Source organism: Schistosoma haematobium, chromosome 1 (genome assembly GCF_000699445.3).
Source record: "Schistosoma haematobium chromosome 1, whole genome shotgun sequence".
In the NCBI taxonomy this organism is placed as follows: Eukaryota; Metazoa; Platyhelminthes; class Trematoda; order Strigeidida; family Schistosomatidae; genus Schistosoma; species Schistosoma haematobium.
Window position 1 is genome coordinate 65,297,483 of NC_067196.1, and position 15,246 is coordinate 65,312,728.

General features: G+C 30.4%; 2 protein-coding genes across 2 annotated transcripts in view; one reads left to right on the top strand and one right to left on the bottom strand.

Annotated features, from left to right (window-relative positions):
• MS3_00001877 (uncharacterized protein) overlaps positions 1–15,246 on the bottom strand; it is a 121,222-nt gene that overhangs the window by 46,629 nt on the left and 59,347 nt on the right. The window contains exon 10 of the mRNA XM_051209383.1: positions 646–1,352. Coding sequence (XP_051074836.1) covers positions 646–1,352 — 707 coding nt within the window. The remainder of the gene's footprint in view (positions 1–645; positions 1,353–15,246) is intronic.
• On the top strand, positions 3,590–11,034 carry MS3_00001878 (uncharacterized protein). Its single transcript, XM_051209384.1, has 2 exons — positions 3,590–6,613; positions 9,455–11,034. The coding sequence occupies exon 1, from the start codon at positions 4,642–4,644 to the stop codon at positions 5,515–5,517; it is 876 nt and encodes a 291-aa protein (XP_051074837.1). The 5' UTR covers positions 3,590–4,641; the 3' UTR covers positions 5,518–6,613; positions 9,455–11,034.

The following is a 15,246-nucleotide window of genomic DNA, read 5'->3' on the forward strand; positions in this document are numbered from 1 at the left end:
TGTGCGATTAGGCAGTATGTTAACCTATTAAATATGAACATCAATTCGACAACTGATGAGAAGTGAAGATTTATTTTGTTCAGTAAAGAGAATTGTCTTTCTTCCAAAATGTACATCGTTCAGAAAGTGTTAAAAATAAATTAACACTTTGAGCTACCTCAATATACGTTTATCAATTCATATTGTGAAATGATGTGGCATCTGTCTATGATTTTTCATCAACTATAGAATTCTTAATTTGAGAATGACAAAATTGTATGATAATGCAACATTTCTCAACTTGCTATTCACTATTCTGTGTGAAATTACTTAAATTACTTAATAAAGAAAATTTTTATTGAAACGTTTGCATCTGTATTTAAGTCGATTTTATTAAGATTTTAATCGTATCATTCACTTTAGACTAGAATTGCAATAAAAGAAACATTTAAAACTACTTGTATTATTTGATTTAATAACGATGAAATAGTCTGTTACAATGAGCAGAAAACGATTTTTGTTCTTTCCAATAAATTTTTCTTATATTCAGTCGCTATGCTTTTAACATAGAAGTAAAACAATTAACTAGTAATGGTTATAACTACACTGAGTTTAAATTTAAAAAATATTTGATTACACGATATATATCTTCACAGTTAAACTTACCATTAAGTTGAGCAATTAGTATGCCTGATGTATTTTGGATTATATGTCGAGGCAGTGAAGCTCGCCAACCAGACTGTGGGGCTGATGAAGGTCTAGGAAGTGCTAAATTTGATACGGATAAAGGACGAAGATTGAGTTTATTTGGCCAAACAATTTGTGCAGCATAATCGGAGCTAGTGACTGGTGTAGCTGGTTTATCTTCAAGATGTGGACTGCCTGTTGGACTAGCGGAGCCTGTAGGTGTCCCAACAGAAACAGAGCTGTTTATGGTATATGTTCCAGAGCTAGCTGTTCCTATTGTCGAAAATAAATGAGCATGTGGATCCATACCGGCTATAATTATCTGACCTGCTGCTGAACCACTTCTTCTTTGCTTTAAGGTTTGAATGTTCTCTGGAAGTATTCGATAAGATCCAACAGATCCGACAGAATTCGATTGACCACTAATAGGGATAGCAACAGCATTAGATAAATCTGATGATAATAGATTACTTGTTAAATGAAGTCTGTGCGAAGGATCTGTCTGTGGTCGGTTGTGAAATACAACATCTTCTCTATCGGATCGTATAGAAGGACCAAAATCTGAATGTACTGTTGGATTGCCTTGATTATCATGACTATTTCTCAATGCATTATCTTGTAATTTTAAACCACTTAGTAATATTGCTGATGTTTCAGTGTTTAAAACACGACTGGTAGAAGATGAACTGAAAAAAAGGGTTAAATAAAATCAAATCTATGAGAATTGATGATTAAAAAGAATTAAAATTACAAATCAAAATAAATATTTTTGTTTATCCAGGGAACACTTCATATATATTACTGATATTTTGTGAATTGTATTCTTACAGGAATACAAGCACATTTAAAAAAGGGGAAGGGAATTTTAGATTCTGAAAATATATTAAGTTGTATGAGCTGGTTTTGTTAAAATTGTACGAGTTATCTATACTGTCTGCGATAAGTGGTGAATATACGTTACAAAACAAGTGTTCTTTACTATTCTATACTAAAAAAAACGAAGCGCTTTTCATGACTGATGCAGTTTATTGGTATTCAGAGACTAAAAACTGTTTTTTAAATTTAATCAAATCATTGCCGAATAAAGTTTTTTTGCTAGATTTATTATTTTAATGAATGAGGCTTGATAAAAAAACCAAATGTCACCGGAAAAGTTGAACATTTATGATGTTTTTTCCTTATTTAATTGTGTCATAATTCTGTCGAACTGAAAATTTTCGGGAAGTAAATGGTACCAACCTATATGACCAGCTAACATATCTCTTATTCGTACTATACTTAATGTTCAAGAATAAATTAATATGTGGTTATAATAGATTTCTTTGCTTTTGATTGTAAAAACTGTCATCAGTGTGTAGCAATGAAAATTTACAAACTTATTTTCAGTTCAAGTTTCACAGGAAACATCAAATTTCCTTCAAGAAAGCATTGATGAGTGTTAATCAGTATAAAATCTATGTTTAGGACTTCTTAATGATTGCCAACAAACACCAAACATTAAAACATAGTCACTAAGCTCAGTGATGAATTTTAAACTTGACCAACCTAATTAGATTTATACATATGATTAATCAAGCATGATACCAGTTATTATACAGTGATTAATCAGTATATATATCATAAAGAAAAGGATATTTAGATATACTGCATAATAATGCTTACATGAAATCATAAATTAACAGAATTTAAAAATATGCTAAGATTTATGCTTTTCAGCTAAATGCAGATATATTTATAATAATCTCATTCTAAAAACATCTACATGAACATATACCTTATATTTCAGAGATATTCTGAAAATTTTAACGTATGAAATACGAAACTGATTTTCCCTAAAATAATTCCAATTTCTTTTTAGTTTTTCATTAAAATGTTACAAAACACAGACAAACATATATGGGCTCGGTAAAGAAAAGCAATTATTACAGTATTTTTCTAGTTACTTACATATGTGTTTTTAGTGAAATAATGGATTAACTCATTGGAATAAAAGAGGAAAATTGAGAGAGAAAGAGGGAGAGAAAGAGAAAGAAAGGGGAGAAATGAGGAAAAAGGCAGAGAGGCAGAGAAAAGAAAAAGGTAAACCAAAGCAAAGCAAAATAACACGTAAATAACTAGAATAAAGATTTGTGTCACAACATAGTTTTCTGACTAATATTCACTACAGAATAAATATGTGTATTTTAGTTAGACAAGATAGATAGTCAAACAGATAAACTGGCAGATAGATATTAGAGAAAAAGGATAGAAAGACGAATAATGCAATGAAATACAAAAATGAATTCTCATGGGAGCAGATAAAACTTACGAAATGAGGAACACAAATTATTTATATGCATTAGTATTTTTGAAGAATACTAAGAAAAAAATGATCAGAGTCCTTTTCACTTAGTTTTCTTTAAAAGGTTTCAAGTTATACATATTTGTACACAAAATGTCTGAATCAAATATTGTATGGATTAAAAATATTAAAAGAATCAAGGCAGTTTATCACCATTATTGATTAAATAACTACTGAAAGATGCTGATGAAGTATTTATTCTGTGATAAGTGCCGCAGAGGGGCGGGAAGAATATTATAGGAAACCACCCAATTATTTAGCTAAATGAAGATTACTTTAAGTTGAGTTTATTCAAGAAAAGAATCTCAACCAAAAAACACTGAACAATTATCATATTTGATTTTCACCTTTGTAACAACAATAAAAGTCATCATCAACAGTTGACTGATTAATTATCTTGTTTCAGAAAGTGATTTCAAAATTTGTTTAATTTATATCTTTCTTTTTGAATAGATATTACAAGAATTTCATATGAATATTCGTCAAAACGGTTTGGTAGTAATGGAGTATTAAGTGTATAGAAAACACTAGATGTAAACATTGTATTTCAAATAATCTAAACAATTGAAATCTAAATAAATACGATGCTTTGTTTAGAAAACTGGAATCACCTGAAATTCTTCAGGAAAATCAATAAAAGTAAAACTATAAATGACAAACAAGGTCAGAAGTAAGCCTATACGAGTGTATTTATAGAAACAGTCTAACGCTGAGTAACTGAATTTGATAAAGAATCACTTTGCTGTCGAAATGAGATAAAACACCTGTTCAAATTAGCTTTACTTTGATAGTATTGAACTGTGTAAATGACCATTTAAGTTAAAACTCAAAATCATTGGTGAAAACCAATAAATGTGTAAGCTTATCCTACATGAAAACATCTAAGAAATTATAATCAAACTCTGTAATCACTACCATTGAATACAAAAGATACAATTACTAAGGTAGACATGGAAAATAAATAATACAGGACATGTTGAAGGGACTTCTAGAAACATTACATTAGAAAAAATGTTCTTATTTCACCATATTCGTTCGAATGAACACTATTTTGGTTGTAAAGAGTAGTAATTTATCTTTTTTAACATCAATGCATGTGACAGATTGTGAATGAAAATTTGACTGAATAAACATCAAAATATTGGATAGATGCAAAATAAAGAAAATCTGAGAATTCTGTCATTCGGCATAATCAGTAGTGAAAAGAGGGACTTTAATTAACTTATCACTACCCTGGTAACCCCTTTTTATTTTATTATTTATTTATTTATTTAAAAATATTTATACTCCTCCCCTATTACATAATTCTTAAACCACATTATCATTCACACAATTCCACCACCTGATCCTCTTAAATTATCTTAACTTTTCAAATTCTATCTTATTATTATTACGTAACCTATCTTATAATTATTCAATTCCATTATTATACCACCCAACCCGAATTAATTCCTTTTGACCTCTGACCTGTTCTAGCATATATATATATATATATATATATATATATATATATTTATAATTATTATTGTAACCCAGTTATTTACACTCATGTCAATTGTTTTCACTATATCTCAATGTAAAAATTCTATCACAATTTTGGTTTGTAAGCAGCTGACGAGAAACCTCGAACTAATATGAATTCATACTATTCTGCACCATTATTTGTTCTTGCTTTATTTAAATTCATGAAGGGAACCAATTGCATGAAATTTTTAAAAATCCGTCTCCCTGCTCACATTTTCAAGTCACTTAACCGGTTGGTGGCAGTTCGTTGCAGAATATCGAGAGAAACAACAAGATTAAAGTTTCTGTTACGTTGCTTGAATGATGGCTGCTTTCCTCGTCATATTATTAAAGCTGTCCGTGCTTGTAAAATACCTCCTTCCTTAAAAAATCTTCGGCGCGTCACAAAATCCCAAATTGAATGTACCAAGGAACTTATCTCGAAACTTAAAACAGAATCACTCGGTTATGACAAAATTATTATGGATTTAAACATTGTATGTAGAATCAAACTCATGAATTTCATTCACGATGTTCAGTCCAAAACCAGTCATAAATTCCTAAAGACATTAACCAAAACACTTGTGAAAGAACAAAAACATTACGTCTTTTCTACGAACCCAGAAAAATACGTACAGAATTTATCCAGTAAAAAGCTAACTCGAATTGAAACTGAAGCACTCTCCCTTGGATTTAAATTTCACATTCCGAAAAAATGCAACAGAATAGACACTGAAACCCAGTTTGAGTATTTATATCAACAGTTGTCAGAGCTGAAACCCATGAACGATGAAAAACATAGTTGGTTGAGATCGAAACTAGTTGACATTACAAACCAGTACATAATGACACCAACCCCACAATCGAAAGTGTTGACTAAAGATCACCAACTAGCTTTGACAAAACTTGTGAAAGATGAAACAATAATGCTACTTCGTCCAGATAAAGGTTCCGGTGTAGTCGTTATTAACAGAGATGAATACATTAGCAAAATATGTCTACTTTAAATGATTCCACTAGATTTATCATCGATAATACCCAGAAAGATCTAACAGAGAGGACAGAGAAGCGACTTGTAAATAAACTGAGAGATCTCCTAAAGAAAAATCTAATTGATAATCATACATATAATGAACTTAAACCTAAAGGATCACAATTACCGTACTTGTACGGCCTACCCAAAACTCACAAGCCCAATATCCCGATTAGACCAATATTATCCATGGCTAATTCACCTTTCCATAAACTCGCCCGCTGGCTGACAAAGTGCCTTGAACCAATCCGAAAGAAACTAACACCTTACAGTCTAAAAGATAGTTTTGAATTTGTACAGAAACTCGACAACCTAAATGTTTCCGACAAATTTATGGTTTCATTTGACGTCTCATCGCTCTTCACAAACATCCCCTTGGAAGAAACGATAGAGATCATATGTGGTTATCCTGAACTTCTACCCCTACCAATTCATGATTTTAAAAAGCTCCTCTTTTTTGTACAAAAACATACAATTTCAATTCAATAATGTCTTTTACCGCCAAATCGATTGAGTTGCCATGGGTAGCCCATTGGGCCCAATTCTTGCCGATATATTTATGGGAAACCTAGAACAAAAATGCTTAAGCACGCAATCGATGGTACTACGCTGTATTGCAGATATATTGATGACACATTCCTCGTCTGCAACAATCACGAACACGCCATTCAACTACTCGATCTATTTAATAAAGCACACAAGGACATAGAGTTTACTATGGAACAAGAAGCCGAAGACAAATTCCATTTCCTTGATGTTGGGATCCGACGAACATCTGATGGTAAATTACATAGACATATTCACCATAAAAATACCTGGTGTGGTATATATCTCAATTACCATAGTTTCTGCCCAATGAGTTACAAAAGGGTATTGTACGAACCCTTTTTGACCGCGCTCAAAAATCTGTTCAAAAGAATACCTTGATGATGAAATTAATCTGATTACTAATGTTCTACGTGATAATGAATACCCATTGAAATTTATCCAGAAATATGCAAAAAGCAATCCTCGTACAAAATACGATGGAGTAGAAAGAAAAACCTGCTTCTTACACTTACGTTTCAAAGGTGATGAAATTGCTGGAATAATTAATCACAGAATAAACTCTGCGTTGAAAGTCACCTACCCAGCAGCAAAACTTATGACAGTATGGCAAACGAACTGCTCACTTCAACAAACCAAAATCGACAAGCCCTCTTTCCTTAGTAGCTCCAACTGCATCTACCAATTCACATGTACGTGCCAAAGCACATACATTGGAAGAACTGAGAGAAGAGTGCATGTACGCATTTCTGAGCATGTTCCAAAAACTTGAGGCTGCGAGGGAATAAGGCCTTCAACAGCGCAATAGCTCGACATCTACTTGACACCGGGCACACCATCGAGATTCCACATGCTTTCAAAATTATCAATAGACAAAGAAGTACGGCCACCCTCCGTTTTGCTGAAGCCATCATGATCAAAAACTTAAACCTGACTTATGCATCCAAAAAGAGACTTTAATTAACTTATCACTACCCTGGTAACCCCTTTTTATTTTATTATTTATTTATTTATTTAAAAATATTTATACTCCTCCCCTATTACATAATTCTTAAACCACATTATCATTCACACAATTCCACCACCTGATCCTCTTAAATTATCTTAACTTTTCAAATTCTATCTTATTATTATTACGTAACCTATCTTATAATTATTCAATTCCATTATTATACCACCCAACCCGAATTAATTCCTTTTGACCTCTGACCTGTTCTAGCATATATATATATATATATATATATATATATATATATATATATATATATATATATTATAATTATTATTGTAACCCAGTTATTTACACTCATGTCAATTGTTTTCACTATATCTCAATGTAAAAATTCTATCACAATTTTGGTTTGTAAGCAGCTGACGAGAAACCTCGAACTAATATGAATTCATACTATTCTGCACCATTATTTGTTCTTGCTTTATTTAAATTCATGAAGGGAACCAATTGCATGAAATTTTTAAAAATCCGTCTCCCTGCTCACATTTTCAAGTCACTTAACCGGTTGGTGGCAGTTCGTTGCAGAATATCGAGAGAAACAACAAGATTAAAGTTTCTGTTACGTTGCTTGAATGATGGCTGCTTTCCTCGTCATATTATTAAAGCTGTCCGTGCTTGTAAAATACCTCCTTCCTTAAAAAATCTTCGGCGCGTCACAAAATCCCAAATTGAATGTACCAAGGAACTTATCTCGAAACTTAAAACAGAATCACTCGGTTATGACAAAATTATTATGGATTTAAACATTGTATGTAGAATCAAACTCATGAATTTCATTCACGATGTTCAGTCCAAAACCAGTCATAAATTCCTAAAGACATTAACCAAAACACTTGTGAAAGAACAAAAACATTACGTCTTTTCTACGAACCCAGAAAATACGTACAGAATTTATCCAGTAAAAAGCTAACTCGAATTGAAACTGAAGCACTCTCCCTTGGATTTAAATTTCACATTCCGAAAAAATGCAACAGAATAGACACTGAAACCCAGTTTGAGTATTTATATCAACAGTTGTCAGAGCTGAAACCCATGAACGATGAAAAACATAGTTGGTTGAGATCGAAACTAGTTGACATTACAAACCAGTACATAATGACACCAACCCCACAATCGAAAGTGTTGACTAAAGATCACCAACTAGCTTTGACAAAACTTGTGAAAGATGAAACAATAATGCTACTTCGTCCAGATAAAGGTTCCGGTGTAGTCGTTATTAACAGAGATGAATACATTAGCAAAATATGTCTACTTTAAATGATTCCACTAGATTTATCATCGATAATACCCAGAAAGATCTAACAGAGAGGACAGAGAAGCGACTTGTAAATAAACTGAGAGATCTCCTAAAGAAAAATCTAATTGATAATCATACATATAATGAACTTAAACCTAAAGGATCACAATTACCGTACTTGTACGGCCTACCCAAAACTCACAAGCCCAATATCCCGATTAGACCAATATTATCCATGGCTAATTCACCTTTCCATAAACTCGCCCGCTGGCTGACAAAGTGCCTTGAACCAATCCGAAAGAAACTAACACCTTACAGTCTAAAAGATAGTTTTGAATTTGTACAGAAACTCGACAACCTAAATGTTTCCGACAAATTTATGGTTTCATTTGACGTCTCATCGCTCTTCACAAACATCCCCTTGGAAGAAACGATAGAGATCATATGTGGTTATCCTGAACTTCTACCCCTACCAATTCATGATTTTAAAAAGCTCCTCTTTTTTGTACAAAAACATACAATTTCAATTCAATAATGTCTTTTACCGCCAAATCGATTGAGTTGCCATGGGTAGCCCATTGGGCCCAATTCTTGCCGATATATTTATGGGAAACCTAGAACAAAAAATGCTTAAGCACGCAATCGATGGTACTACGCTGTATTGCAGATATATTGATGACACATTCCTCGTCTGCAACAATCACGAACACGCCATTCAACTACTCGATCTATTTAATAAAGCACACAAGGACATAGAGTTTACTATGGAACAAGAAGCCGAAGACAAATTCCATTTCCTTGATGTTGGGATCCGACGAACATCTGATGGTAAATTACATAGACATATTCACCATAAAAATACCTGGTGTGGTATATATCTCAATTACCATAGTTTCTGCCCAATGAGTTACAAAAGGGTATTGTACGAACCCTTTTTGACCGCGCTCAAAAATCTGTTCAAAAGAATACCTTGATGATGAAATTAATCTGATTACTAATGTTCTACGTGATAATGAATACCCATTGAAATTTATCCAGAAATATGCAAAAGCAATCCTCGTACAAAATACGATGGAGTAGAAAGAAAAACCTGCTTCTTACACTTACGTTTCAAAGGTGATGAAATTGCTGGAATAATTAATCACAGAATAAACTCTGCGTTGAAAGTCACCTACCCAGCAGCAAAACTTATGACAGTATGGCAAACGAACTGCTCACTTCAACAAACCAAAATCGACAAGCCCTCTTTCCTTAGTAGCTCCAACTGCATCTACCAATTCACATGTACGTGCCAAAGCACATACATTGGAAGAACTGAGAGAAGAGTGCATGTACGCATTTCTGAGCATGTTCCAAAAACTTGAGGCTGCGAGGGAATAAGGCCTTCAACAGCGCAATAGCTCGACATCTACTTGACACCGGGCACACCATCGAGATTCCACATGCTTTCAAAATTATCAATAGACAAAGAAGTACGGCCACCCTCCGTTTTGCTGAAGCCATCATGATCAAAAAACTTAAACCTGACTTATGCATCCAAAAAGAGACTTTAATTAACTTATCACTACCCTGGTAACCCCTTTTTATTTTATTATTTATTTATTTATTTAAAAATATTTATACTCCTCCCCTATTACATAATTCTTAAACCACATTATCATTCACACAATTCCACCACCTGATCCTCTTAAATTATCTTAACTTTTCAAATTCTATCTTATTATTATTACGTAACCTATCTTATAATTATTCAATTCCATTATTATACCACCCAACCCGAATTAATTCCTTTTGACCTCTGACCTGTTCTAGCATATATATATATATATATATATATATTTATAATTATTATTGTAACCCAGTTATTTACACTCATGTCAATTGTTTTCACTATATCTCAATGTAAAAATTCTATCACAATTTTGGTTTGTAAGCAGCTGACGAGAAACCTCGAACTAATATGAATTCATACTATTCTGCACCATTATTTGTTCTTGCTTTATTTAAATTCATGAAGGGAACCAATTGCATGAAAAGAGGGATCAAAATAGATTCAATCTGTTAACCAGTTAGAGAAACTGAAGAATTATAAAGTCATGTTTGAGTGAAGAAGAAGATAACTATTCTCAGCATAATTATGAAAAACAGTCAATAGTTTCTCAGTTCAAAACAAAGCGTAAATCTTTTATCGGAAAAAATCAAATATTTCACTTCTATTTCATTCATAAACTGATGAACTTGTCAAGCAAGACAACGGAAACCTCAAAAACAAACCACTCAACAGATGGAACATAAAAAAAGTTTAAAATCCTCCTACTCAACTACAAGTCTTTCCAATTACAAATGTGAGAACAATTAGTCCTTCTACATTAATTCTCAATCATAATCTTCATTGGTGCATAACACAATAGATGTCTGCTCTCTATTTTTACATCATATTACCATTACGTACCGATAAGTGGACTGTTTTCTGAATACATTTAACGAGGTTGTGTACACAGTGAAATAAAAAAATCTAATAAAATGTGTAATGCACAATCTTTTGACACTAGATTTAATGAAGGGTTAACTTTTTTGAGAAGTGAAATAAAGAAGCAAATAAATAAAGGTGTTTATATTGAATATTCCCTAGTTAATTTTTTTCAAGTACAACTGGTTTATACAAGAATTCATGATTAAATTTATGTATAAATATGTTACCAAAGTCTTAGGAAAAAAAACCTAATGTATCTCTTATCGGGAATAAACATAAAATTTGTAAACATGACAATTTACTATATTACAGTGTACTTTAGTAAAACCTTTATTATATTGACTAATTTCACCGGACTTCAACATACTATTATTCAATAACATGAAAGGAAACCAATAAAAGTAGATTTAATCTAAATATAATTTTTTTTAAATTACCAAAACATTTTAAATCCTAATTGTTTATTAGAAAAAAAAATACATTTGAGGAAAAAAGTAAGCATCAAATGTATATGTTTATGAAGGTATTTTTAGTGTGTAGATTTATGGGAAAGGCAGTCTATAAGAATAGGTGGTTAGAATAGGGCAGTATTTATTTTATATCAAGTTTTTATTGTTAGAATTAGTCTTATTATCTAATGAAAGATTATTTAATTTTCAGAAATTTCCTATTTGATCTGAATGTGAGTAATAATATCATCAAATAATAAACCACTTGAATTATAACATTTAAACAAAATGACGAAATATTGTAAACATTGAAATTATTTATGAGTTTGTTGGATGTTCGAAGTAAATACGTAAACATTAATAGAAAATAATATCCAGGCAATATGGTTGCTTAAGTATATATGTTACTCTTTGTTGATTAATATATATTGTTCTGTCAATCAATTTGAGCCCGAATAAAATTTTCTTGTCTAGTTCGTTAATACAATAAAATGTCATAATATATATCAAAAATTGTATATTAATAATGTCTAAACCAACAAGGACAAAGATTTTGAGCTGAAGAACATAAATTATAGGTTGTGAGTAGGTGTTCAGGACCTAGCCAATCAAAATCAATAGATTTATTCAAGATTATTACTTTGAAGAAGTTCAGACAAGTTTGCTGGATGAAACGTTGGAATCATTTAAATTTCAATCTCAGATTATTTCAAATATAAATTTTACAAATAAAATGAATGGATGTTATTAGATTATTTTTAATTACAGTGAGTGATTGATTTGTATGTAGTTAGTTCATTGAATAAAAGTACTCTTTCATGTATGAAATTTATCGACTTCTCAAATTTTAGGTCTTTATTTATTTCCCTAAAAAGTCTATTTTAATATAGCTGACAAAATGTGAAAACAATAAGTAGCGAACATCAAACAAGTAAAATTTTCATTTCGAGTTAAAAATATTAATCATTATAAATTGCTATCTATCATGTTTAGTCACTTAATTTTATAGACTGAGCTGAAACCCATCTCATCTAGCACTAGACCCTTTCATTCCACAAAGGTAGAACATGTCAGTTAGGTTGAGAGAATAAGGAATTTCTATAGACTGCTGCAAAATATTAATAATTCAATCAGTATCATATTTGAATAAATTGTTTAAAAGAATGAAATCTCTTGCATTTATTACTTCTCTTTATTATTATTTACCTAATATATGAATGACAAAACTTAATAAACTTCTCAAGTTATAAAGTTATTGAAAAACTAAGAAAAAATAAACAAAATATAAATTCCGGTAAACAAAATGAATTTATCAATGTGTATCAACCAAATGAGAACAAATTAGATAGGAAAATAATGATAATTCATTATTAATCAATAAATAAAAATTAAATACAGTGTTTATGATTGTCATTCCGTCTTTATTATTCATTGAATGATAATTGAACATTGAAATGCGGAAATTACAAGTTTGTTTATTTTTTTGTGTGTGGAACGTATGAAAAAAAAAGTAAATTTCTTTTTTCTATTTGAAAAAATAGTTATATTTATGATAAAAACACAAATAACTATGTATATCAATGGTGATAACCTGGGATAGTTTGCATTAAAGCATCAAATTGTTTCATTATCATATCACTTTACTCAGATAAAATGTTAATTAATTTATGTCAGGAAAAGAAAATGCTTTTTGTTTACTATCACTACTTATCGAAATGTATCTACTATAAGACAATTTTGATTGATACAAGAAAAGGGGTAAAAATTTGTAACACAAAGACAAATACAGTTATACATAAGTGACTTTAATAACATTTAAATATTTTAAGGGTAAAATCAATTAACGGTTGAAATGATATCTAAAACTGCTTTATTTTAACAGATTTCACAAGTAGTTTACACGAAAAAGAACGAAATAGTCAATCAGAAGTTTAATATTGATATTATTTTGAAATAATTTAACAAGAACAATAAAATCTTTTCTGAATGAAACAAGACAGATAAATTATTATTTGGATAACTGTAAGAATAATTCTAAATTCTTTTTTGAGGGGGAGGGTAATAATAAGAATTCTAATTTATTGTCTTGTAATGAAAATTTTTATGTTTTAGAGAAGGTGACAAATAATTGCTACTAACAATTGAATATATATGGGTCAAATTATAATTGGAATTATTTATTTATTATAAATATTTTAATGATTAACTTCTCACCTAATTCATTCCTAAATTTAGGTAATTGTAATAAACTATATCCTAATATTGACCCTATAAATATATAAACATTATTATTCATCATTTTTCTTTAAAACATTGTTATTTAAAATATTCGCCAGTTAAGGAAGAAAACGATTAGCTAATAATTAAACTGTTTAATGATTACAGTAAATTTTTAAAGACTAATTATACAATGATCATTATTTATTATTGTGCATAAGTTATTTTATGATATTTTTGTTCATAAAACCAGTATATTAAGATCAATTATTATACCGAGGTCCCTGTTTCTCTATCACTGATATCCACTGAACTATGCAGACAATGTTAAGTCAATATTACCAGAGACGGATAGGACATCTTATACACATACATAGTACAAATTAGCCATTGGTGAATTCAGGAATAAATGGAATCGCTCGGAAATAAAGATTTTTCAATTTATGGCGTATTCAAAATTGACAATAGTGCACTCATCCTTTCTCAAAAAAGCCCCTAAGAAATCTGTTTGCTTACTGCAGCATCCAATTATTTGCCTTTCAACTACAAGCGTCCTTTCTAGGCGCAAAACTCTATGACACTTCAACAGAATTTAATAAACTGAATGTGAAGATTGAGTGTGAAAGTCTAATTTGGAAACCAAGGGACCTGATTGAAATCTATAAAAAGCAGCCTAGTTGTTTTACTCCATTGAAATTTCTTTGGAATCATAATTACAGTCAAACGAATGTATTTGAAAGGAGTAAGAATAATATCTAATCTCTGATTGCACTAAAATCTTAAAATTCAAGTTTTTCATTTGTTATTACAACTTTAAACTTCTATCTTTTCTTCTTAACCATCTTCATTTTCATCAAGTGGACAATTATCTCCCATACATTTCGTGTGCAATTCCTATTGCTAAACATTAACATTTAGATTATCAAAACATTTTGTTGACAGTTAATATTCCCACATATTTTGCAACGCAATCGCAATAAATCTCATAAAACATTTTGTGTATGTTTAAAAAGTTATAGATTTCATCTTCAATAAATGATATTGCTGAAAATAGTCTTTTTTCGTTTTATAAATTTTGATCCTTTTACAAAGTAACAGATTTACAACTAAAAAGTGTTCATATTAATTACCCAGAAAATTTCAAACAAAAATGTGCAATTCATAACAACATGAATAAAAAGTTATCGAATATACTGTAAAATATTACAAATCGAACCAGATTTTTAATATATCACTTGCTTAATAAAAGCTTTAAATAAATTAAAGTTAATATTAGTTAATATGCACAATATAGTTTCATACTATGTTGATTTTGATCATATAATTTATCTAATGATAGCATTTATAGTGATGAAAATATGACAGGTTAGTAGTATTGCATTTAGGTCGTGTTTTCTTATCATATTAGATTCACTGATAATTTTGGTACAGTTTTCACTTAGATTTGAATATGTCTTACAGTATTCTATTGCTAAACGTTATTCACTATTTGTATAGTATTTATTGAGTTGATATTATTACAACCTATCTGTTAAGAAGAATTTTCTCTCTCTCATTCACATGAATATATGTTGTTTGTGGTAGGAAAAACGTAAGTGATTTCATTTTATCAATAAATATTAAAGCATTTAAAATTAAATGGTATTTTTTTATTAACAAATAAAGATATTTATTTAAAGTAATTGGACTCCAGCAGAAAAATGGATGTTAGTGAGAGACAGAGAGAAAGCGAGAGAACAAAATGATGGAATATATCAAAGCAAAAGGAT